A 27,513-nucleotide genomic window follows, 5' to 3' on the forward strand; every position below is an offset into this window, starting at 1 on the left:
GTGTTGAAACCCTTTTTGTTACTGATACATGAAAATCCATGGTATTAGTAATACACACCTCAATACACAATAGAGCGTATAACTAATGCAAGCATTAGTTCTACATAGGCTCAAAAAGTGTACCAAGCAAGGTACTAATGATACACAAAGCTAAAGCATGCATTGTTTTTTTCTAATACACTCTATCAAACGACCCCTTAGTACTTGAGCAGTTTATTCAATGACAAAGAAGTATACCATAAGGTACACATTAAAGTTGCAATCTTCTCAGATTTTCTCAAGATTAGGGTGGTGCAACAATTGAGTGTACAAACATATCTTCAACTAAGGAGGAAGTCAGTCAAGATTGTCTTATGTCAATTATTCTTCTGAAATTTCTTGCGAAGTGATTTACGGATCGTGAACGACATCACGACAATGAATGACTTTGTAGAGCAGAAGAACCCTAACATTAGTTCGTTGCAGTTGTTTATGTTGGGATCTATGACCCGTGAGTTACCCCATAGCCATAAATCCCTTCGCGGATTCAATATCTCACCACACTTATCATATTTTCTATTTTTTATGACAGTGTCTATCAAGGAGAACGACTTTTATGGCCGTAGATGGGATCTATGAGCCATAAAAAGTTGTCTTCTTCAACACACCCAACACACCCACAAGTGAAATCCCTAGATTTGACAGACACAACTATTACCCACCACACCATTGTCAATCTGCCCTCAAGATTTGTCAAGATCCATGAAGACAAAGGGTTTTCACCCTTTCATAGTCGGGAATCCCTTGGTTTGAGGACACATGGGGTTTCACCCTTCTCTTGACACCATGGATGGTTGTAGACCATTACCAAGATGATTAACACCTTGGTTTTATACTTAAGATTAGGTTGGGCATCCCTTGGGTTTGAAGACTCGTGGCGTTTCACCCTTGTCTTGATGCCATGGATGGCTGTAGATCATTACCAAGAGGATTAGCACCTTGGTTTTATACTTGAGCATAGAGATTAGACCAAGATCTTACCTAGATCCTTGAGAACATGAGCAGATTTGGAGGTGGGGGTGGTGTGCATGCGGGATAGTGAAGAGAAATAGAGGGAGCATAATGGGGATTTAAGGAGAGAGTAAATGAGTGTGTGTGTGTGTTTAGATATAGAGGAGTAAAAGTGAAGTCACAACCTCAGTAGATGATTTAGCTACTCATTCTGAAAGTAAAACAAAAAGAAAATAAGTAAAAGGAATTCATAAACTTACTTTGAATATTTAAAGCTCAAAAGAATAATGGTGTTCTTTGTTCAAGAAGTTAGAAAGAGAAAAACCTTGGAACTTGTCCGAAAACGTGCAACTAAATTGGACAACACACAACCATCACCTATATATCAATAGCCCAACACTGAACCCCATTATGAGTACACATTTGTTCCCCGAGAAATACCTCTCTAGTCCCATGAATTTATACTCTTCCTGTTTATTTAGTTTCCCTTGATTACCACAAGTCCCAGAAATGGCTAGTCCCATGAATTTATACTCTTCCTGTTTATTTAGTTTCTCTAGATTATCACAAGTCCCAGAAATGGCTATAACCTAGCAATTTCATAACACTTAACCTTACAATTACCACCAAACCACCTCAAGAAGTAAACTAAAGGTTAACAATCAAGAACTAGAGAACCACTCCCATAGTCATTAACTTTTTGCGCCTTAACATCTATAAACAACAACCTTTAACCATCCAGACTCCGTGCCTGGAGGCCTAGGCGTGAAACCTCCCGTCAATCTACAAAATATCATGCAACTGGAAATAGGTCTAAATTACTGAATTAAGAAAATCTAACTTACCTAGGCGCCAAGCAATTGTTGTCGAAGTCTGATCGTGTACCTCGACTCTTTTTATAAATTTTAGCTTGTTCTTGATTTAAAATAATAGTATAATACAAAATCAATCACAATTGACCTAAATATTTTCAGTTCATATCCAAATCTCAAACCCTAGGTCAACCTCATGAATTTTCCACCATACTAGAGTTTTTCCCACCCTTAATTCAGCTAAACCTATCAATTTCATGGTTACATTAGAGAATTGCGGTAAATAAATTGAGAACAAACATTCTTAAGATAGGGGGGCCTTGGTATCAAAAATCTGAAGAACCAAAGTAAAGCTTTGAAAATGAAGTGGTTATGGAGATATGCCCATAAGACACACTCTCTATGGAAAAAGGTGATTACAGCAAAGTATGGAGAATTGGATGGGTGGATGACTGAAGAAGCAAACAATCCTTATGGTGTCACTGTTTGGAGATCTATCAGAAACTGGTGGACTATTTTCCGTAACCACTCTACCATTAGTGTAGGTGATTGTAATAAAACCATCTTCTGGAAAGATAGGTGGTTAGGTAATTGGGGTCTTGCAGAGAAGTTCCCTGATCTGTTTGATTTAGTTATCCATCAGGACAGAACAATAGCTGACATGTGGGAGCTCCAAGGCTGGGAATTAAATTTTAGAAGAAACTTGAATGATTGAGAAATTCCTAGACTGATTAAGTTCTTCAAAATCCTTGAAGCTTTTCAAGGTCTGAAGAATGGGGTGGACAGGCAATGGTGGAATGGGCAAAACAAAGGGGCATACAAAGTAAGTTCAGGGTACAACTTCTGAACTCGACAGTGGCACAGAACTCCATATAGGCATGGAAACAAACCTGGAGAACCAAAGCACCTTTGAAGGTGGCATGTTTCTCATGGCTGCTAGCAAAAGAAGCTGTCTTGACACATGAAAACCTAAGAAAGAGGAACATTATCTTAGTCACGCACTGTTGTTTATGTGGTGAGGAAATTGAGACAGTGGGACATTTGTTTTTGCATTGTAGAATCACTGACCAACTATGGAAGATTTTCATTAATCTTAGAGGCATACAATGGACAATGCCTAGCAAGATTGTTGACACTCTATCTAGTTGGGAAGAAGCTGGGAAGGGAGCAAAAAACAGGAGCTACTGGAGAACCATACCATCTTGTATATGGTGGACCATCTGGAAGGAGAGAAATGCTAGGTGTTTCGAAGACAGGAGTAGAACAGTACAGAAAATTAAAACAGATTGTATTTTGCTTTTGTGTTTTTGGTGTACAAGGAACTCCCCAATAGATGCAGAAAATATCCTAGATGTGTTAGAATCATGCTAGGATTGGGAGTCCTTTGATATATTGCTATATTTTGACTTGTTGTAAAGGGGTTTAGCACTACCTAAGTGCTGAGTTATAATACTAATGTTACTTTTTCAAAAAAAAAAAAAAAAACATTCTTAAGATAAGCCCAAGTTCTTACACCCTAAAATCCTCATAAACCAGGATTTTCCTGACCTTAGAATGAATTCAAATCATCCCAAAAAATACATTCTTAAGATAAGCCCAAGTTCTTACACCCTAAAATCCTCATAAACCATGATTTTCCTCACCTTAGAATGAATTCAAATCATCCCCTAGGGACATAATTATATTTTCTAAGGTCTAGAAATTGAAATACAAAAGTAGGGGATCAGATTGCTCACCTTTATGAAGATTCTTAATGAAAAGCTATTGAAATTTGCCTTAGGTTTCTTGATTTAAAGAAATAGAAACAGTTACCAATCTCAAAAAAATTTGCCTTAGGTCGCTCTTTTTCTTCTCCAAAACGTTCTTGGGTGATAATGAGCGATTTTGCAGGTTTTCCCTACAATTACAACAATTTACCTCGCTATAACGGCCAATCAGACCCCAACCCAGATCCCGCTATAGTGGCCCGAACCAACTACTTTTTTTTTGCCTGATTTCTTTTAGTACACTCGTAACAACAGGACATATTGTTATAATAAATACCAATTTACTTGTCGCTCATCCCTGAGCAATCAAGCAAGTAAAGGCTGGGCTAAGTAAAAAAAAGTAGTACCTGAATTCTCAAACAAATGGGGGTACTTGTCTCGCATGTTCTTCTTGGTTTCCCAGTTAGCTTCCTCAACCAGACGATGCTTCCATAAAACCTTTACCAATCTAATTTCCTCTGTTCTCAACTTTTGGATATCCGATAAAGCATATCAACTGACTCTTTCTCATACTATAGATCCTTGTCTAGCACTATGAAGTCCCACTTGATAATGTACTCCCATCCTCGTGGTACCTCTTATTGATGCATGAAAACTAAATGGATTCTAGACTACTGGGCAGCATGGCTAACCTATATGCTACTGGCCTCATACTGTCAAGAACCTCAAATATAGACCAATATAACGAGGGCTAAGTTACCCTTCTTACCGAATCTCATCACCCCTTTCATTGGTAGCACCTTCAATAAAATTTGTTCATCAACCTGAAATGTCATGTCTCTCTTCAACCCAGGTCACCAATAGAGTTGCCTCAAATTTCGATAATAGAGTTATCTCATTGGAGAATTGCGGTAAATAAATCATGAACAAACATTCTTAAGATTATCCCAAGGTCTTTTTTTGAGAATTAGTACTGTTATATTCGTCAGCATTAAGAAATACTAGCGACCTCCAAAAAGTCCAAAAATTGAAATACAAAAGTAAGGTTAAACTTTCAGGCTTTTTACAAAGCACCTTAGAAATCTATCATCTCATCTACTTCCTCTATACAATTTCCTTTACACCAAGAAAAAGAGACACCAAACAGTTCCATTTCACATCATGAATGGACTTGATCTTGTCTTCAAAACATCTTCCATTCCTTTCCTTCCATACTGTCCTCCATATGCATGAGGGTATTATCCTCCACCATTTTTTCTGACTCTTTCTACCCTGTCTTCTCATCCAGCAGCTCATCAGATCTACAGTATGTTCATGCATTGTCCATTCCGTCTTTGTAAGACTGAGGAACAGATTCCACAGTTGTGTGGTGAACTTGCAATGCAAAAAAAGATGGTTGTTTGTCTCTCTGGTTTCATTGCACAAAAAAATCTTGTCACTACTACTCTCCCCTTCTTTTGTAGAACCTCATGTGTAAGGCATGCTCTCCTCACCACTAACCGGGTGAAACATTTAATCTTGGTGGGAGCCATGCTTTTCAAGATGTTCTTCCAGATATTTGAGGATTCTCCTTGCGTCACACTGTTATCTTTCTTGTATATTTTATTCACAGAGAAAATGCCATCCCCTGATGTCTCCATCTCAATGTATCAGATTGAACAGCAGTGCCAGGGAAATTCTCCACTTCACACAAAAGAGTTATCAACCTATCTCTCTCCCAGTCATATAGATGTCTTCTAAAATTAAGATTCCACCCTTGGTTTGACCAACTCTCAAAGATGGTTGCTTCAGGATTTCTACTAAATATCATAAGGTCAGGGAAAGCTACCTGCAAAGAGGCTTGCCCTATCCAAATATCCTTCCAGAATCGGGTCTTTGTACCATTCCCAACCCTAATACTAGAATTGCCACGTAATTTTGGCCATAATGATCTGATTGTCCTCCAAACCCCCATCCCGTAAGTGGAGTTCACCTCATTGGAGTACCATGGACTAGATTGACCAAACTTGTGGGATATGACTTCCTTACATAGAGTAGGTTCTTCTGCACTAAATCTCCATAGCCATTTCATCAGTAGACTGTTATTGTGGATTCTCAAGTTTCTGATACCAAGACCCCCTTGATCTTTACTTTGTTGCACCACCTTCCAGTTGACCAGATTGTAACACCCTTCTTCCTTGTTGCCTTTCCATAGGAAATCTCTCCTCAGTTTGTCTAGTCTCTTGATTACACATGCAGGTATAGGGAATAGAGACATCACATAGGTAGGAAGAGAGTCTAACACTGAATTGATTGGTGTGACCCTTCCTCCTCGTGAAAGGTACTGCGCTTTCCATTTAGCCAACCTCTTCTCAGCTTTCTCTAGAATGCTGTCCCAGATTTCCACCTCCTCGTGTTTCCTGCCTGAAAGCATCCCTAGAGGTACACTGTGGGCAAAGAACCCACACCACACCCAAGAATGCTAGCAAAGGTCTGAATGTTAGACACTTCTTTGACAGGATAGATATTGCTCTTCCTCTAGTTCACTCTTAAACCAGATACAACTTCAAACACTACTAGCAAGACTCTAATGTAGCAAACTTGTTCCACTTTAGGTTCACAAGATGAAACAGTATCATCTGCATATAATAAGTGGCAAATCTCCTGATCCGCTCTCCCACCTCCTCCTACGTTGAAACCCCTCAGCCAGTTTTTTTGTAGTGCTATTCTTATCATACTACTAAGACCTTACATGGCAAAAATGAACAGGAAGGGGGATAGAGGGTCCCTTTTCAGGATGAAAAAAACCAGTGGGTTCTCCATTTACCAGAATGGAGAACCTAACAGTTCTGATACAAAAGTCTATCCATTTCAACCATTTGTCTCCAAAACCCATCTGTTTGAGAGTGTTTAAAAGAGAGCCCCAGTTAATGTGGTCATATGCTTTTTCAATGTCCAATTTGCACATCAGGCCAGCCACTTCCCCTCTAGATCTTTAGTCTACGCATTCACTTGCAATTAAAGCTGCATCAATAATTTGTCTCCCTTTTATAAAAACCATTTGGTGTTTGTTTACTAGACTGTCCATTACTCTCTTCATTCTTTCTGTTAGAACTTTGGCAATTATCTTGTACACCCCAGAGATCAGACTAATATGCCTAAAGTCTCTTAACTCTACTGCTCCTGCCTTCTTTGGAATAAGGGCCACAAAGGTGGCATTAAGACTCTTTTCAAACACATGGTGTTCATGAAAATATTGCAATGTTCCCATGATATCCTCCTTGACAAGATTCCAAATTGTGAAGCCATATGGGCCTGCAGCCTTGTCAACTGCACAAGACGTGATGCTCTCCCACACTTCCTCCTCTCAAAACCCCTCTGTAACCACTCTTGATTTTCACCCTAAAATCCTCATAAACCCAGATTTTCCCCACCTTAGAATGAATTCAAATCATCCATAGGTCCATAATTATATTTTCTAAGACCTAGAAATCAAACTACAGAAGTAGAGGATCAGATTGCTGACCTATATGAATATTTTTTGATGAAAAACTGTTGAAATTTGCCCTAGGTCACCTTTTTCTTCTCCAAAACGGTTTTTGGGGGTTTTCCCTATATTTACAACAATTTACCCCGCTATAGTGACCCAATCAGACCCCCAATCCCGCTATACCGGTCCTGACCGACTACCTTTTTTTTCCGCCTAATTTCTTGTTGTACTTGTAACGATGGGACGGTCATTACAGAATGATGATCTTGTAATTGATCTTAGTTGTTTTCTATATGTTCTTAGTTTTGAGTGTTTGTATAATAATTTTTAATGCATATTATCTTGTAGATCTTGTACTAATTTTTGTTATTGTCAGGGGGAGCTTGTCAGGCTTTTTGCCAATGATCAAAACAATATAACATGTGGTAATTAGCTTTCACTGTCAATATGTGATTCTGTTGTCCACTTTGAGTAATAACATTTTTCTCTTCTTGCTTCTTGTGTGCTCTTCAACTCCTTTTGATGAATGTTTTGGTATTTGCAGACCCAGACATGCAGTCAGAGATAGATACCCATATTTCAGAAGGCCAGGCCACATTTAATGTTCTAATGCTTGTAGGTTGATTTTATGTAAATTTCTATTTGCTAATGGACATGAACTTACATGTTTTTTGTTAGAATAGAAATAAGTATTTCCTACTTAGAATAGAAATAAGAATAGGAATAGGAATAGGAATAAGAATAGGAATCCTAGTTGGAAAAGGATTCCAATGTAGTGTCTATAAATAGGGTCTCAATGTAACTATTTAGATACACAATTCAATAATATTTTTCGTATATATTTCTCACATGGTATCAGAGCATTGGTGAGAACAAACAAGTCACCGTATGTCTATGTCAATTTCCGGTGACTGTTGGGTCTGATTTTGTTATACTTTTTTCTTTCTGTGGGTGTTGTGCGAAAACCAACACCACCACGAGGCTCGGAAAGCCCCCGCGACCAAACCCCAGCCAAAACCACCGGAAAACACCACCCCACGCGCTCTCACGCGCCTATCGGAGGTGGCAGTTTCCGGCGAGATCTGTCTCACGCGCCGGCGCGTGAGGGCTTTTCTGATCATATTTTTTTGAGATTTTTTTTGACAGTTGGGGTCGTCCAGCCAATCCGACCAGGCCCATACTGTTTTTGACCAGATCCGATCGCCGGAATTAGAGTTCCAGCTATTTCCAGGCAGTTTCCGGCGACTTTTCTTCGAGATTTGAATTTTCCGAGACAAATTTAGCATAATGTCTTTTGGGTGTGATGTTTTTGGTTCCAAAAATATGGGGATTGGAAGTTCTAGCCCTATAATCACTTCAGAACTTTTATTGGGAAGTTCAAACTATTTATCTTGGGCTTCCTCGGTTGAGTTGTGGTGCAAGGGTCAAGGTGTCCAAGATCACTTAACGAACAAGGCTTATGAGGTAGATGTAAAGGCAAAGACTAGTGAGGAAGATGCAAAAGCCAAAGCACAATGGGAGAAAGTAGATGCTCAATTATGTAGTCTCCTATGGCGTTCTATTGATTTCAAGTTGATGCCCTTGTTTCGCCCATTCCAGACGTGTTATACAGTTTGGGAAAAGGCTCGTGCTTTATACACTAATGACATATCTCGATTCTATGATGTGATATCTCGATTGACCAACTTAAAGAAACAAGAATCCGATATGTCTACTTACTTAGGACAGGTACAGGCAGTCATGGAGGAATTTGACACATTAATGCCAGTTACTACGAATGTGGAAAAACAACAAGAACACAGACAAACATTGTTTCTAGTTCTTACTCTTGCTGGACTTCCTCCTGATCATGATTCTGTACGTGATCAGATTTTAGCTAGAATTGTTGTGTTGTTAACATTATTACATTGAGACCCTATTTATAGACCCTAGAATACAATCCTTTCCCAAGTAGGATACTATTTAGTATTCCTATTTCTATTTCTATTACTATTCCTATTCTAATAGGAGTGTATAAACCTATTCCTATTCAAATAAGATTGTATAAACATCAAATAGGATTGTATAAACATATTCCTATTTTAATAGGATTGTATAAACCTATTCCTATTCTAACACTCCCCCTCAAGCTAGTGCATACAATTCATGTACCTAGCTTGTTACAAATGTAATTAACACGAGGACTGATGAGGGGCTTGGTGAGATATCTGCAAGTTGATCACTCGACTTCACAAAATTGACAATCAATCTCAATGTGTTTGGTCTTCTCATGAAATACTGAATTTGATACATAATGCCGATAAAACACTGAGTGATAAAATTACAGTGTTGGAACTTCCCAAGCCAAGCTTGCAAGGACTGTTTCAGACCATAGAGTGACTTACGTAATCAACATACAAGGCTACTAAACTCCCCCTGAGCAACAAAATTAGGTGGTTGCTCTAATAGACTTCTTCACAATGCAACGGTCGTTGTAAGTGCTCAAAATCTAGTATAAAGTATATGGATCATGTTGAAATCAATCGACGAGTCGATATCAAACAAGTCACCGAAAAACTGGCCAGAACATGCTCATATGTCGGAGTATTAGATTTGATGGCTAAAAGTGGTCACAATCTAAGAAATAAAATTACATGGGTAGGGTCAGAATGATGCCACAACCCAACTAGAAAATAGAAATAATATAGGTAGTTCGAATTGATGGAACAACCCTATTGAAAAAGAGAAATAATATGGGTAGGGTCGGAATGATGGCACAACCCTGCTGAAAAAGAAAAATTATACGGGTAGGGTTGGAATGATGGCACAACCCTACGCAAATCAGATTTGAGGAGTCACTAGAAAGACGAATGAAACTATGCAAATCAAATTTGAGGAGTCACTGAAAAGACACATGATGCTATGCAACTCAGATATGAGAAAATAGTTCGGAAAAATCCACGGTACTACACAAATTAAATATGAAAAGTAGTTCGGAGAGATGCACAGTGCATCTTATTGAGACCGCTCGTACTCTTCTCCTTGAATCCAATGTTCCATTGCGTTTTTGGGGAGATGCAGTTCTTACGTCTTGTTATTTGATAAATAGAATGCCCTCTTCTTCTATTCAGAATCAGGTTCCCCATTCCATACTGTTTCCTCAGTCACATCTCTATCCTATCCCTCCTCGTGTCTTTGGGAGCACATGCTTCGTTCATAACTTAGCCCCAGGAAAAGATAAATTAGCTCCTCGTGCCCTCAAATGTGTCTTTCTTGGTTACTCTCGAGTCCAAAAAGGGTATCGTTGTTATTCACATGATCTTCATCGATACCTTATGTCTGCTGATGTTACATTTTTTGAGTCTCAGCCTTACTATCCATCTTCTGATCATCCTGATGTCTCTATGGTCTTACCCATACCTCAGGTTTTACCTGTGCCAACCTTTGTGGAATCTACGGTTACTTCTACATCTCCAGTTGTAGTGCCACCACTACTAACTTATCATCGCCGTCCACGTCCAACCCTAGTCCCAGATGATTCATGTCATGCGCCAGACCCTGCTCCTACTGCGGACTTGCCTCCTCCTAGCCAACCGCTTGCACTTCAAAAAAGTATACGATCCACTCGAAATACTAACCCACATTATACCTTCTTAAGTTATCATCGTCTATCATCACCCCATTATGCATTTGTGTCGTCTTTGTCCTCTATTTCCATTCCTAAGACTACAGGTGAAGCACTTTCTCATTCTGGATGGAGGCAGGCTATGGTTGATGAGATGTCTGCTTTACATAAGAGTGGTACTTGGGAGCTTGTCTCCCTTCCTGCAGGTAAATCTACTGTTGGTTGTCGTTGGGTTTATGCAGTCAAAATTGGTCCAGACGGTCAGGTTGATCGACTTAAGGCTCGCCTTGTTGCCAAAGGGTATACTCAGATATTTGGGCTAGATTATAGTGACACTTTCGCTCCTGTGGCTAAAATTGCATCTGTTCGTCTTTTTCTATCTATGGCTGCCGTTCGTCATTGGCCTCTTCATCAGTTGGACATTAAGAATGCTTTTCTGCATGGTGATCTTGAGGAAGAAGTCTATATGGAGCAACCACCTGGTTTTGTTGCTCAGGGGGAGTCTAGTAGCCTTGTATGTCGATTGCGCAGGTCACTCTATGGTCTAAAACAGTCTCCTCGAGCTTGGTTCGGGAAGTTCAGCACAGTAATTCAGGAGTTTGGCATGACTCGTAGTGGAGCTGATCACTCTGTGTTTTATCGGCATTCTGCACCAAGTCGATGTATCTATTTGGTTGTTTACGTTGATGATATTGTTATCACCGGTAATGATCAAGATGGTATCACCGATTTGAAGCAACATCTCTTTAAGCACTTCCAAACTAAAGACCTTGGCAGATTGAAGTATTTTCTAGGTATTGAGGTTGCTCAGTCTAGATCAGGTATTGTTATTTCTCAGCGCAAGTATGCCTTAGACATTCTTGAGGAGACAGGGATGATGGGATGTAGACCTGTTGACACTCCTATGGATCCGAATGTTAAACTTCTTCCAGGACAGGGGGAGCCACTTAGTAATCCTGAAAGGTATAGACGACTTGTTGGAAAGTTGAATTATCTCACAGTGACTAGACCTGACATCTCTTTTCCTGTGAGTGTTGTAAGTCAGTTTATGACTTCCCCTTGTGATAGTCATTGGGAAGCAGTTGTTCGTATTCTGCGATATATAAAGTCAGCTCCCGGTAAAGGACTACTCTTTGAGGATCAAGGCCATGAGCATATCATTGGATATACAGACGCTGATTGGGCAGGATCACCCTCTGACAGACGTTCGACATCCGGATATTGTGTTTTAGTAGGAGGTAATTTGGTGTCGTGGAAGAGCAAGAAACAGAATGTGGTTGCTCGATCTAGTGCAGAATCAGAATATCGAGCAATGGCGACAGCAACTTGTGAGCTAGTTTGGATCAAACAGTTGCTGGGAGAACTAAAATTTGGCAAAGTTGATAAGATGGAACTTGTGTGTGATAATCAAGCGGCTCTTCATATCGCATCAAATCCAGTGTTTCATGAAAGGACTAAGCACATTGAGATTGACTGTCACTTTGTCAGAGAAAAGATACTCTCGGGAGATATTGTTACGAAATTTGTGAAGTCAAATGATCAGCTTGCAGATATCTTCACCAAGTCCCTCACATGTCCTCGTATTAATTACATCTGTAACAAGCTAGGTACATATGATTTGTATGCACCAGCTTGAGGGGGAGTGTTAGAATAGAAATAAGTATTTCCTACTTAGAATAGAAATAAGAATAGGAATAGGAATAGGAATAAGAATAGGAATCCTAGTTGGAAAAGGATTCCAATGTAGTGTCTATAAATAGGGTCTCAATGTAACTATTTAGATACACAATTCAATAATATTTTTCGTATATATTTCTCACATTTTTTTCTATTTGTTCCAAATTTTCCTTTTACAAATTGTTACAGAATCATGCTCGGGAAATAACTTTGTGGGTTCCTGTACTTAAAAAAGGTTTTTGATAGATACCCAGGGGTGTGACCTAGTGGTCAATGAAGCAAGTTGAGAATCATGTGGTCTCTGGTTCAAATCCCAGTGGAGACAAAAACGTTACTTAATTTCTTTCCATTCTTCCTAATCTTGGTGGACAAAGTTACTTGGTATCTGTTGTTGGTGGGAGGAAGCAAGTATCTTGTGGAATTAGTCGAGGTGTGTGCAAGCTAACCCATACACCACAGTTATAAAAAAAGAAGAGGTTTTTGACAGACAAACAACAACAACATCCCAGTATAGTGGGGAGGGTAGCATGTGGTTAAATTCAGTGCAAAGTGAAGAAGTCTACGCAGACCTTACCCTAGCTTAGTAGAGAACATACTAAGTTAATATTCTTTTTGATCAAAAGGTTAACAACATACCAAATTAGTAGAATAATGTACTTCATTAATTGTCAGCACCAAGAAAGTTGGCATGAGAATTAGGGGCGGATCTAGAGTTCTAATTATGGGTTCGGCATAACCGAATAGGTTTGGCCAAAATCCCGTGTTTGTGTTAAGAAATGCATTTAATATGTAAACATAATTTATCAAGAACCCAGTAAGATCCAGAACTCATAAACTCAAAATTTTGGATCCGCCCCCGATGAGAATGTACGTAAAAATTTACAAAAATCCTCTTTGTGGATATATAGGGAATTGATAAGGTCTTGTATCTGGTCCATATCACTAACAACCACTTGCTTACCATGAGAACAAAACTGAGGGGGAGAAAATACTATAGCTGGTGCACTGGTTTTTCTTCACCACCAATGTGCTATTCTTCTCTTTCCATAACACCCACAGCATGCATAATGAATTGCACACCATAAGTTCTAGGTTATCATAGCTAAGCATGGAAGGCTGAATCAATGGTGCACAAATATTACTACACTTCCTTACGGAGTGGGACTGTGGAAGAGTATTAGGATGTTGTGGGACACATTTGATTGGAACGCCTACTTTGAATTGGGCAATGGTCTACTCCTAAAATTTTGGACAGACAAATGGCTTGGAAATAACACTCTTCAAGAGGATTTCCCAGATCTGTTTAGAATTGCTCAAGATCCTAATTCTGTTATTGCTGCTAATAGAGAAGGGATCAATTGGGATTTGAGATTTAGAAGGAATATGCACGATTGGGAAGTGAATGATCTGGTAGACCTTCTTGCTAGACTACAACACTGTCACATAATCTTCAGGAAGCTGATAAGCTCAAATGGGGACACCAGAAAGGAGTTTATACTGTCAAGGAAGGGTATCAACAGTTGTGCTCTAGAAACCCCGTGATAGATAACTAGCCCTGGAAACTCATTTGGAGGACCAAACCACCTAAGGTAGTTTATTTTACCTGGACATCTCTATATGAGGCATGTCTTACCCAAGACAAAATAAAGAAAAGAAAAATCCAGTTCCCAAACAGATGCTATATGTGCAAAAAAGAGGCTGAAACCCAGGCACCTTCTTCTTCATTGTGAGGTGGCCTCAAAATTATGGAGTATGTTTTTTTGTCTCTCTGGCATCAATTGGACTACACCCCTCACAGTTAAGGATGCATATGAGAGTTGGATCCTATAGAAAGTTGACAAAGCCATCAAGAAGATCTGGATTATGATACCTGGTTGTATTTTTTTGTGTATTTGGTTAGAGAGGAACAAGAGATGTTTTGATGGAGAGTCAACTGCCTTAGGCATTTTGAAGACTAGGTGCTTTGCAAATTTGTTTAGTTGGTCCAACTTGTATCCTGCTGTTAATGCAGAACAACTTTAGGATTTTACTAACTCATTAGTATTGGCTTAGATAGTTTGTATAGTTAGCCAGAGATTTTGTTGTAAGCTTAAATGCCGTATCTTGTAAATCTTGCGTCTTCTTGATGCTGTTATTAATACCACTTATCTTATAAAAAATAATTCACCCTTACAAAACACGTGGACATCATCATCCAAATTGAAAATTCTCCTACTTATGTAAGCACAACAAAATTCCCGTCTAGATGCCATTGTGAATGATACATTCTACTCCAAATTAAGTTCTATCAATAAAGTACTCCAATGGGTATGACAAAGACAATACTCTCGTTTAGCTTTATTCTAGCAGTATTGGAGGACAATGAAGGGAGAGTTGATGGAAACTATTGCAGTATTCCAAGAAACCAAGGAGATCGAGAAACCTTAATGGGTCCTTTATTACCATATACCGAATAAGGAAGGACCGATAAACATTAAGGAATATATAAGATAATCCCTAAGATGTTGGATGAGACAGTCTCCACCTCTCAAAACACGTTTGTGGAAGGAAAACACATTCTTGATGTGGATCTTGTGGCAAACGAAGTGGTGGATTCTTTAAAGAAGAAAGGTAAGTTGGGGATATTATGTAAGCTGGGTCTTAAGAAAATTTACGACCATGTAAATTGAGGTTTTCTTGATTTCTTTATGATGAAGATGAGTTTTTGGGACATGTGGAGGACATGGATCAATTGGTGCATTTCCATCGCTAGATTCTCTACTATGGTGAAATGGTAGTCCTTGCTGATACTTTAGTATCTCGAGGTGGTTTAAACATCGAGGCCCACTATCTCCATGCTTTTTTATTTTGCTGATCGAAGTCTTGAGTAAAATGATGGACAGGGTGGTTGTTGAAGGTCTTTTACAGGTTCCGCTGCCTCATTAAGAGGGTGTAGTATCGCGTCGATCACTTATCTTTTGTTTGTAGATGACACTTTGGTATTCTGTGATGCGAAGGCTTCTCATCTGTCATACTTGAAGCAGACTCTTATGTGGTTCCAGATTAACTCTGGCGTCAAGATTAACCTCACGAAATTTGAAAGTATATCGGTAGGCATAGTTGACAATATTCAAGAGCTTGTATTGGTGTTTAATTTTACGGTAGGAACTTTACGTACAATCTATTTGAGTTTACCTTTGCATGCTTCAAACAAAGATCTTGTTGTGTGGAATCTAGTGATTGACAGAGTTCAGAAGAGTCTAGCAGGGTGGTGAAAGAGGTATCTGTTGAATGGAGGGAAATTAAGTGTTAATAAAAAGTACCCTATCCAGCATACCTACCATTTCATGTCACTATTGTAGGTTCCTGATAGCGTGACATAAAGGTTGGAAAGTCTTCCACAGAACTTTTTATGGGATGTTAGGGAGGGAAGAAGAAAGTTTCAGTTGGTAAATTGAAAAGTTGTTACTTCACCAAAGGAATGGGGTAGCAGTGTGTGGAGAACTTTCAGAAACCAATGGCAAGACTTTTGGAAATATGTGGAGATTATTGTGGGAGATGGAAAAAAACTGATTTTTGGACCGATCACTAGATTGGGCAAAGTAATCTGAAGTCTATGTTTCCAATTCTTTATACTAGAAGTCTCCAACAACATGACATGATCAACAAAATGTGGAGTCAACAAGGGTGGAATCTAATCTTTAGAAGAGCTCTCAATGACTGGGAAGTAGAGAGTTTCGTCACAATGCTTCAGATATTGGGAACTTTTGGTGGATGCATAGATTTTACTGTCAGGCTCAAGTGGAAACTAAACAGTTAAGGGGCCTTCTTAGTAAAATAAGTATACTGGTAGTTGAATCAAAGAGGTCCTGTGAATTGGCCTTGGAAACAAGTCTGGAAAGTAAATATCCCTATGAAGGTGTCATTCTTTGTCTGGTTGGTGATTAGGAAAGCTTGCCTGACTCAAGATAAGCTACAAAGAAGAGCTCTTCAGATTTGTTCAAAATGCTTTTTGTGTGAACAGGAGGGTGAAATCAATGAACTCTTATTCCTACACTGCAGATCAACTATAAATCTGTGGTACATGTTCTTTTGTATTTTGAGAATAACTTGGGTAATACCTAGTTCTACTCTGGCATTGCTGAGCAATTGGTGGAGTATTGGGAATAGAGGCGGGGAGGAGGACTGGTGGAAGATCATTCCTGCTTGCATTTGGTGGATAGTGTGGAAGGAAAGGAATGGTAGACATTTTGAAGGCACTAGTAGTTCTATCGAGAAAATTAGGATGAATTGTCTTAGCTTGCTCTTTTTTTAGTATAAACAGAATATGTGGGGGGAAGTAGGAGAGTTAGTATATTAAATTGGCAATATATGATTGTACAGGGTTTTGGGCAGGGGTTTAAGTACCTTTTCGATGCCTGTAAATTTTCCAACTTTGCACCATTTTCTAGGGTGGTTAAGGTTTTATTGAATAGAACTGTTACTTGTCTAAAAAAAAAAGATTTCAGAGTTTTCAACAAAACCTATTAGGGAAGTGGATTTGGAGGCTTTGGGTGGAGGAGAATGCTCTATGGAAGGGAGTGATAGCAGAGCAATATGATATCTTGGAGGGGATGGAGGAACAGTACCATTATAGCCCCGTACAGATGTGGTTTATAGAGGAGTATTAGAAGGAGTGAGAAGACTTAAGGGGATATATTTACTTTAGTTTCGAGGATGGTAGAAGGATTTGTTTTAGGGGACGCAGGTGGTGTGGGAAGAGCGAGTTGAGGAAAACTTTTCCCATTTATACAAAGTCTCATCACTCATGCCAAAAGGAATTGATAGTCCAATTGGAGGTATCATTAAGGGGAAGTCCATTCGGGATTGGGAGATGGGAGAATTTCAGCGCCTGGTCGACAGTAGGGATGAATTGTTCACTATCTAACTCTATTGCCAAAGTTACTAGGGAGGGAGGAATCTTCTTTTTCTCATTGCTCTATTGGGTCTCCAGGGTGCCTAGGAAGGTGCATTTCTTTGTGTGGTTGACAACTATGGGAGCGATTTTGGCCGTAGAAAATCTAAGGAATCGGAGGATCACCTATATTAGTTGGTTCTTCATGGGCAGATGTTCAGGCGGAGATGTTAATCATCTCCTATTGCATTGTAAAGTGGCTACTCAATTGTGGTTTGTGGCCCTTAACTGATTGGAGTATAATTGTGATGCCGGCACAGTGAAGGAAGCTTTTCAAAGTTGGGCTCTCAAATCGCAAAAGAGGAGTCCACGGGCATGGATTGTTTCTCCATTAGCCATTATGTTGGTTACAGGGATATAGAAAAATTGGAGATTTTTTGAAGGGGTTGAATAAGATATCATAAGATTGCAAAACAATCTTTTGTATCTAGCTTCTTTTTGGTGCACTCATGAAGTTCCTCTTTTGTATAGAAGATTGAGTTTCTTTCGTAGAGAACCATATTTTGGTGTAGGTTTTCTACTTTTTTTGGCTATTCAACTTGCATATGGGGTATTATTGTATTATTTGCCTTATAAAGATCAAATGTCTAGTATGTTTAAGGTAACAAGTTTCAAAAGTTTTATAGCCACACAAATGTTCCAGCATGTTTAATACTACTAGTTCAAAAGTCTTCATTTCTTTCTTAAACTCCGTACCGATTCAAACTATGTCATATAAATTGGAATGTAGGGAGCATTCGGTTCCGGAAGTGCATTAAGAAAACTTATTAACTTCTTCTCAGGCTTAACAAATCCCTTTAGCCAGATTGCACTCAGCAGACAATTAAATGAGTCTCCTCCTCTTTTATTGCTCAAGTCCTTAAGAGTTATATTCAGACGGGCTATTCAAAATATTTATTGATGATACTACCTTTCCCTGGATAGGTGGAGATGTTCAATTTCACCTCTCTTATAGCCTCTCTCACAGTTACTTCAATTCTTTTTCTGGACAGCCTTAGGTACCACGTATCCGTTCTGTCAAAGCTAGTGTTGTAGATATATCAACGGCTATTGGGGAAATATCTTTTAATCTACCTGGATAATAAGCCCAATCAAACAGAAGAGATTAGAGAAATGAGTACAAAGATGAGAAATTCATTGGTTATGACTGAATCTTGTTAGGTTTTAACTCATTTAATATGTTTTGGACTTTTTTCATATACTTGAATTCATAAAATGTTTCGTTAGGATGGAATTCATGCATGTGTTGTTCAGTGTTTTATTTCAAGTCAACTATGTTATTATTTGCTTAGATATCATGGTTGTCAATATGATGTGAAATTTCTCAGGACAATCTCTTCTATTTCTTTGGTTCTGCTTAACAGGTCGACTCTTCTGAGAACTGGGAACCAGTGATTATATTTTTGCGGCAATCAAGCTTCCAAGTAAAGGTTCATAGAACACAAGCTGTTGTTATAGTGGAGAATTTTTCCAAAGAATTGTTGGTATGTGCTTACCTTTGATGGATTAATTACTTAAAATCCGGATTATTTATTAATAGAATTTACTAATTGGTACTCATCTAGCATAGGTCTAGAGAAGCTGAGTTCATCATTTTCCTACAAATATATGATAATGTGAAGATATGCAGCCATAGTCTTAAACACTACGGGGTCATTTGGTAGAGTGTAATAGAAAAAATAATGCATGCATTATCTTTGTGTATTATTAGTACTTGGTACTCTTTTTTAGCCTATGTATTAGTTATACTCTATTGTGTATTGAGGTGTGTATTACTAATACCATGGATTTCCATGTATTAGTAATACAAAGGTTTTAACATATGCATTAGATTGATTAATGACGTAACGCCCCTCAAATACCTCTCAAGGCATTTCTCATTCCCAAAGCTAAAGAGAGTGGATGGTATTTTTGTAAATAAATATTTTTTATACTAGTTATGCAACACATTTTATTTTTAATACACCAAATCACAATGCATAAGAAATAATCTCAGCATAACTAATGTAAGCATTACTAATACACTCAAATCAACGTTATTCTTATACACCTTACCAAACGATCCCTACTTGAGATTATAAATATGGCTTCTAGAGAGATGCTCCTACTTTTCTCTAGAATCTAGGAAGAGGGAGGATGTCTTTTGTGAAAGCTTTAGCATGGATAACTTGGACCTAGGAGGAAGATGCCAGCGCCAGAAAAGTATGAGGCTGGAAATGCTCCGGCAGCCTTGCCGTCACCAAAAAAGTCTCGGGGTAACGTCGAAAATGGCCAGATGATGCCTTTTGTTCCAAAAATCAGTAACTTGGGACTTGCAATATCTCCAATGTTAACTTTTCTAAGGGGGAAGGGGCTGATTTTCATAATTCAACCACTCTTTAGTTGATTTTGGGTTCAACTATTGGCTCTAAGGATGTCCAGGGAGTTGACGTGACACCGTTAGCCCTTCTTGAGGATGGCAAAAATTGGACTAGTTGGGTGCAAGAGAGATACTTCAAGTTCGGGGAATTTTCGGGGTGTGGTTTTTGAGGGAAATGAGAGTAGGGTTTTAGTGAGAAATATATGAGAAAAATATTATTGAATTGTGTATCGAAAATGTTATATTGAGACCCTATTTATAGACACTACATTGGAATCCTTTTCCAACTAGGATTCCTATTCCTATTCCTATTCTTATTCCTATTCCTTTTTTTGATAAAGGTAACTTTATATTCACGTCAAAACTCATCAGCAGAGCATGATGAGGTGGGATTTACAGCCCCACAGGGGGTAGTTTCAAAAGCCGAAACTGGGCATAAACTTTACAATTGAGCTTTAAAATCCACTAAGCTAACTACCTCCCCCACCAAATCCTGTTTACACCAAAAATACAGCAAGCTCAAGCTATTCATCTTGATTTTTTGAGTGTTGTTAAGTTTCCCATCATGTGATCTTTCATTCCTTTCCTTCCACAATGTCCACCAAATGCAGGCTGGGATGCACTTCCACCAATCTTCTTTGGATCTTCTTCTTCTGCCCACTCCTTCCCACTGTCTCAGCAAGTCTAAAGTAGTCTTGGGCATTACCCAGTTAACTCCAAGTATACATAAGAACATGTCCCACAGATTTACAGCTGTTCTGCAGTGTAAGAAAAGATGACTGTTAACTTCTGCCTCTTCCCCACACATGTAACACCTTGAGCAAATCTGTATACCTCTTCTTTGTATCACTTCATGGGTTAGACATGCTTTCCTGATTGCCAACCAAGTGAAACCTGCAACCTTGTGGGGGATCTTGATTTTCCAAATTAGTTTCCAAGGCCATTCTATTTCCATAGTCTGATTAGAATTTAAACTCCAGTAACAAGACTTCACAGTGAAAATCCCTTTCTTTTGCATTTTCCAGATTGGAGTGTCAGGACCTTCAGTGACACCTGGAAATGCATTAAGTGTTTGTAGTAATTCTGCTACTCTGTCAATCTCCCAGTCATTTAAAGCCCTCCTAAAGATCAAATCCCAACCTTGAGGGCTCCACACCTGTGCCACAGTGTCCATCTGTTGTAGACTCAATATATAAAGATCTGGGAACATGATCTTCAGATTCTCTTCTCCTAACCAGAGTTCATTCCAAAAACTGGTTTTCACCCCATTCCCAACCTTAAGGGATAGATTGGGGATAAAAGATTCCCACAGTCTTCTGATTGTCTTCCAAACAGAGCATCCAAAAGTACCATTTGCTTCTTCAGTGATCCAATTGTTTTGGAGACCATATTTATGTGATATGAATCTCCTCCACAAAGCCAGATCTTCACTACAGAACCTCCATAGCCATTTCTTCAACAAGCTGACATTCTGCGTGCTCAACTTTTTTATACCCAAACCACTCTGAAATTTGTTTAGTGTCACTACATCCCATTTAACAAGATTATACCCAAGCTTCTCTTTATTTCCCTGCCACAGGAAGATTCTTCTTGATTTGTTGATTTTCTTCTCTATACTTCTTGGTATTAGGAATAAGCTCATCATATAAGTAGGGAGTGCATCCATCACTGATTTGATAAGAGTTATTCTGCCTCCCAAGGATAGATACTGACTTTTCCATCTTGACAACTTCCTCTCACATCTTTCTAGTACTTCATTCCAGACTTCCACCTCTCTGTTCTTTGCACCAAGGGGCATTCCAAGGTATTTTGTTGGGAGGGTGGCTACCTGACAGCCTAAATTCTCAGCAAGCACCTGCATATTTGCCACCTGGTTAACTGGGTATAAACAACTTTTATGCCAATTGACATGCAATCCTGATATTCCTTCAAAGATGGTTAAGATGGCCCTCAAGTGTCTTATTTGATTAACTTCAGCTCCACAGAAAACCAAAGAGTCATCTGCATATAACAGGTGTGAGATCTCCATAACCTCTCCCCTATTTGCATTTGCACAAAACCTTTGCAGCCATCCATTCTCACTTGCTTTCCTGATCATGGAGTTGAGGCCCTCCATAGCTAAGATAAATAGGAATGGTGACATAGGATCACCTTGTCTCAAACCTCTTTGTGACTGAAAAAACCCTTCGGGATTGCCATTAATGATAAGCGAGAACTTCACAGTAGATATACAAATCTCAATCTAGTTGATCCATTTATTTCCGAAGCCCATATCTCTCAAAATCTTCAGGAGGAAGGACCAATTTACATGGTCATAAGCCTTCTCAATGTCCAGCTTGCATAAGACTCTAGGTAGATTTTGCTTCACTCTGCAGTCCACTAATTCATTTGCTAGCATTGATGCATCCATTATCTGCCTACCCTTCAGAAAAGCCATTTGGTGCTCATCCACCAATACCCCAATGACCTTCTTCATTCTTTCTGTGAGAAGCTTGGCTATGATTTTGTATACTCCGCCAATCAGACTTATTGGTCTGAAGTCCTTCAACTCTTATGCTCCATGCTTTTTAGGGATTAAGGCTACAAACGTGGCATTGAATGATTTCTCAAAAGTTTCCTTCTGGTGAAAGTTATGAATTGTCTGCATCAAGTCCTCCTTCAAAGTCTCCCAGCAGACTTTGAAGAAACTCATGGTGAATCCATCAGGCCCAGGTGCCTTGTCACCATCACAGTGTTTGATTATATTTAGCACTTCATCTTCACTGAAAGGTCTTTGCAACCACTCTTGTTCCTCTTGGGATATTCTAGGACAATTCACATACTCAAAAGAAGGCCTCCATAGCTCTGTTTCAGTATAGAGTTTTTTATAGAACTCAATCATATTCAACTTAATGTCTTCTGGCTCTTTGACCTCCTCTCCGCTGATTATTAGTCTGTCTATATTATTATATCTCTTGTGAGCTATAGCCATCCTTTGGAAAAACCTAGTATTGTTGTCTCCCTGTTTCAACCATAGAATCCTAGATTTTTGTCTCCACCTAGACTCCTCAATTTTTGCCAGTTCTTCCAATTCTACCAAGATTGTAGCCCTTACCATCAGCTCATCCTCTGTCAGAAGTCTTGAATCTTGTGCCAGATCAATGTCACCTAATTCAGATAACAACTTGTTTTTCTTAGTGCCTAGTTCCCCACCTATTTGCTTACTCCATTCTTTGAGTTTCTGTTTCAGCAACTTCAGTTTCATACTGAGCTTGTAGTCAGGGCAGCCTTCAACTACAAATTCACTCCACCAACTATCAACTAGCCCCTTGAAACCATCCACTTTGAGCCACCAATTCTCGAACTTGAAGTAGGACTTATTCTGCCACCAACCCCCACATTGTAGCATAATAGGGCTATGATCAGATGTCACTCTAGGCATTATCGTCTGCCTTATATTTTTGAAGGTTTCTTCCCATTCCCTTGAATATAAGAATCTGTCTAACCTGGCTGCACTGTGGTGGTTTGTCCCTCTGAACCATGTAAAGTTCCCACCTTTTAATTGAGGGTCGTGTAATTCCATCTCCTCAATCCAGTTGGAAAAATCTTTCATCACATTTGTGATCCTACTGCATCCTCTTCTTTCTGCCATGACTCTAACTGTGTTAAAGTCTCCACATGTGACCCATGGACCATCACAAATAGTTCTAACTGCAGCTATTTCCTCCCAACAAAGTAGCTTCTCTTCCCTGGTATGGGGAGCATACACTCCAGTGAGGTACCAGGTATAAAGGTTTTGAGTTGATACAAATTCATAGGTGATGGAGAATTGACCAGCTTCAACTAAAGTCCCTCTCCAAATTCTGCTGTCCCACATCATAAGGACACCTCCACAGCTACCCTCAGCTTCCAGGTAACCACATTTCATCCATTGGCATGACCATAATTGCTTAGCCATTGCTTCAACTTCCTTGCTGATCTTTGTTTCTTGAAAGCAGTAGACATCCGCTTTCCATTTTTGCATTAGACTCTTCACCATTATTCTCTTGTTTTGATCGTTTAGCCCCCTTACATTCCATGTCAATAGTTTTACTTTCATTTAAAAGTTAAACTTAAATTCTTCCCCCTGCTCCTGCTGCCTTCCACTTCTTCATTAAGGCTGGATTTTAAATTTTTCAGTTCATTTTTCCCAATTCTACTCTTTGGAGTAGACACTGCCTTACCAGACCCCTTATTATCCAACATTGATTTCCTCTCATCAATCTTCATTAATAGGGCTATGGTTTCTTTTCGAAGCCTTCGAAAGCTACCCCATAGGTATTGCTCAACTCTAGGATATGAGAATTGACCCAATTTGATGCTTCTGTCTCGATAATTTCTTGAGAACTTGGGAATTGAATATTGACTGGGTCAACCTCATGAATCTGCTGTATCTGCAAGTTTTGTTCTGCCTCTTGCATGATATTAGTTGTTCTTATTTCGGATTCTTTTCTTGTCTTGGAGCATTCTTGATTACGAGTCGTTTCCTGGTTGGAAACATTTTTCGCATCCCCTTCTTTTTGCCCCATCGTGTCTTCCTCCACCTCGGCTTCTTTTTCCCAGTTTTTGAAAGCTTGCAGGAACTTAGATGCCAGGTCTTTAATTTCTCTAAGATCTTTCTCCCCCTTCATGCCTCTCTCACGTGAAAAGTCATTTAGACTTTTGGGCTTTTTAGTATTATCAGTTAGATCTGGCTGTTTGTGATGTTGATTGTGTTTTGGGCCTTGATTTAATAAGGGCGAGAACCGGCCCAAATTTGCCATCAAGTTTGAATTAGAAGTGGGCCCAGGTCCTTTGTCCTTTACTGCCACCCCACGTGTTTTAAAGCTGGCAGCCCCATTAGTCCTTCTATTAGCCACTGGATAATTCCTCGAGAACTGCTGGATAATAGGGGGCGACTCACTTTCTTCTCCAACAACGTATCTCGCCGGCAACTCTGTCCACAATTGCATTGTGAAGGAAATTCCGGCATTGAGGATTGTCACCTCCTTCGGGATCCTCGAATCGTCGCCTTCAACCCTAATTCTTGCCCATTTAAGGTGATTTCTTAGTTGCGTCTCTTCCTCTGTTTCGACCCAACCCTCGCAAAAATCTCCGATGGATTTGAAGATTGTCTGCGACCATAGATGAAGTGGGAGGCCTACAATTCTAATCCAGGTCGAGCTTGACCCATTCTCTCTGTTTGATGCCACTATTGTTGGTGTCCACCAGTCCAAATGGACTTTTGTGTTACACCAGACCCAATCCCCTGCAATCACTTGTTCAACCGTATCTCTTGTCGCAAACTCGAACAAGAATTTTCCACCCCCCATCTCGTAAGTATTCAAACCATCGGTTTGTCTCCAGTTCTTGTTGGTCCAACCCCTCACTTCCGACAGGGTAGGTACGGTCATATCCCTTCCTTCAAAGCTTCCAACTAAGCTTCTCTGTAGGACTTCATTATGGGTATTCGGGGCATCATTAATGCGAATGATTTCCTGATCCTTCTCCTTCATTAATGTTGCTCTAACATTAACTCCATCTCCTTTACTGTTTGACCAGTTAAAGCTCCTAACCGCCTCTGCAAAAGAGACATTGCTATCCACTAGTCTTTGTTTCATTCTGTTTTCCTCCACTCTATGTCTAGCAAGAAAACTCCCTATTTTATCTGCAAAGATGTCCCATCCTGAGTTAAAAGACAACTCAGGGATGATTATAACGGACCTCCTTCTTCCTCTTATATTTATCAGGCTGAAGTATTTGCCGTGTTTGTTGAAATTCCTAGCACAGAAAATTTCCGAGAGGGATTCTGTTTTCTTCCACCTTCTGACGGAATTTCCTTTTTCCTTTGAAGCTTCCTGCAAGATCTGGGTGATCTATATCATAGACCTCTTGCTATAGGAGGTTCTTGTGATGACCCTTCTGCTCCTTTCCGTCCATTCGTACCATTCGCCAGCCGTATCGCTAATTCTCTCGATGTCAAAAGACTTAAAACCTATTGCAAAATAAATACAGTCCTCCATAATAGAGGAAGGTTTAACAGAAAAGGATGAAATTGAGGGTTTCCGGTGATCGGAAGTACCACCGAAAAGGGGATGATGGGGTGAATCTAAAACATATTTGGGAACTGTGAGGAAGGTTTAACAGAAAAAGGATGAAATTGAGGGTTTCCGGTGATCGGAAGGACCACCTATTCCTATTCCTGTTTCTATTCTAAGTAGGAATGTATATACTTATTTCTATTCTAACACTCCTCCTCAAGCTGGTGCATACAAATCATATGTACCTAGCTTGTTACAGATGTAATTAATACGAGGACCTGTGAGGGACTTGGTGAAGATATCTGCAAGTTGATCACTTGACTTCACAAATTTCGTAACTATATCTCATGAGAGTATCTTTTCTCTAACAAAGTGACAATCAATCTCAATGTGCTTAGTCCTTTCATGAAACACTGGATTTGATGCGATATGAAGAGCCGCTTGATTATCACACACAAGTTCCATCTAATCAATTTTGCCAAATTTTAGTTCTCCTAGCAACTGTTTGATCCAAACTAGATCACAAAAAAAAAAGAAAGATTCAAACTAGCTCACAAGTTGCTGCCGCCATTGCTCGATATTTTGATCTGCACTAGATCAAGCAACAACATTCGGTTTCTTACTCTTCCTGACACCAAATTACCTCCTACTAAAACACAATATCCGGATGTCGAACGTCTATCAGAGGGTGATCCTGCCAATCAGCGTCTGTATATCTAATTATATGCTCATGGCCTTGATCCTCAAAGAGTAGTCCTTTACCGGGAGTTGACTTTATATATCACAGAGTATGAACAACTTCTTCCTAATGACTATCACAAGGGGAAGTCATAAATTGACTTACAACACTCACTGCAAAAAAGATGTCAGGCCTAGTCACTATAAGATAATTCAACTTTCCAACAAGCCGTCTATACCTTTCAGAATCACTAAGTGTCTCCCCTTGTCCCGGAAGGAGTTTAAGATTCAGATCCATAGGAATGTCAATAGGTCTACATCCATCATTCATGTCTCCTCAAGAATGTCTAAGGAATACTTGCGTTGAGAAATACCAATACCTCATCTAGACTGAGCAACCTCAATACTTGGAAAATACTTCAATCTGGAAGTGCTTAAAGAGAAGTTGGTTCAAATTGGTGATACCATCTTGATCATTACTAGTGATAACAATATCGTCAACATATACAACCAAATAGATACACCAATTTGGTGCAGGATGCTGATAAAACACAGAGTGATCAGCTCCACTACGATTCATGCCAAATTACTGAATTACTGTGCTGAACTTCCCAAACCAAGTTCGAGGAGATTGTTTCAAACCATAGAGTGACCTAGACAATCGACATACAAGGCTATAGACTCCCCCGAGCAACAAAACCAGGTGGTTGTTCCATATAGACTTCTTCCTCAAGTTCACCATGTAGAAAAGCATTCTTAATGTCCAACTGATGAAAAGGCCAATGACGAACGTCAACCATAAATAGAAAAAGACGGACATATGCTATTTTAGCCACAGGAGCAAAAAGTGTCACTATAATCTAGCCCAAATATCTGAGTATACCCTTTGGCAACATGGCTAGCCTTAAGCCGATCAACCTGACCAACTGGACCAATTTTGACTGCATAAACCCAACGACAACCAACAGTAGATTTACTACCTGCAGGAAGGGAGACAAGCTCCCAAGTACCACTCTTATGCAAAGCAGACATCTCATCAACCATAGCCTGCCTCCACCCAGAATCAGAAAGTGCTTCACGTGTAGTGTTCGGAATGGAAATAGAGGACAAAGATGATACAAAGGCTTAATGAGGTGATGATAGACGATGATAACTCAAAAAGGTATTATGTGGGTTAGTATTTCGAGTGGATCGTATACCTTTTTGAAGTGCAAGCGGTTGGCTAGGAGGAGGCAAGTCCGCAGTAG

At 39.4% G+C, this 27,513-nt stretch overlaps 1 protein-coding gene across 2 annotated transcripts in view; it reads left to right on the forward strand.

Moving 5' to 3' along the window:
- LOC125840578 (uncharacterized) overlaps positions 1-27,513 on the forward strand; it is a 67,959-nt gene that overhangs the window by 21,830 nt on the left and 18,616 nt on the right. For both annotated transcript variants that reach the window (XM_049519548.1, XM_049519546.1), the window contains exons 15-17: positions 7,354-7,402; positions 7,522-7,592; positions 18,556-18,675. In XM_049519548.1, coding sequence (XP_049375505.1) covers positions 7,354-7,402; positions 7,522-7,592; positions 18,556-18,675 — 240 coding nt within the window. The remainder of the gene's footprint in view (positions 1-7,353; positions 7,403-7,521; positions 7,593-18,555; positions 18,676-27,513) is intronic.

This window comes from Solanum verrucosum, unplaced genomic scaffold (genome assembly GCF_900185275.1).
Source record: "Solanum verrucosum unplaced genomic scaffold, falcon-dt-bn FXZP01000188.1, whole genome shotgun sequence".
NCBI classification, from domain to species: Eukaryota; Viridiplantae; Streptophyta; class Magnoliopsida; order Solanales; family Solanaceae; genus Solanum; species Solanum verrucosum.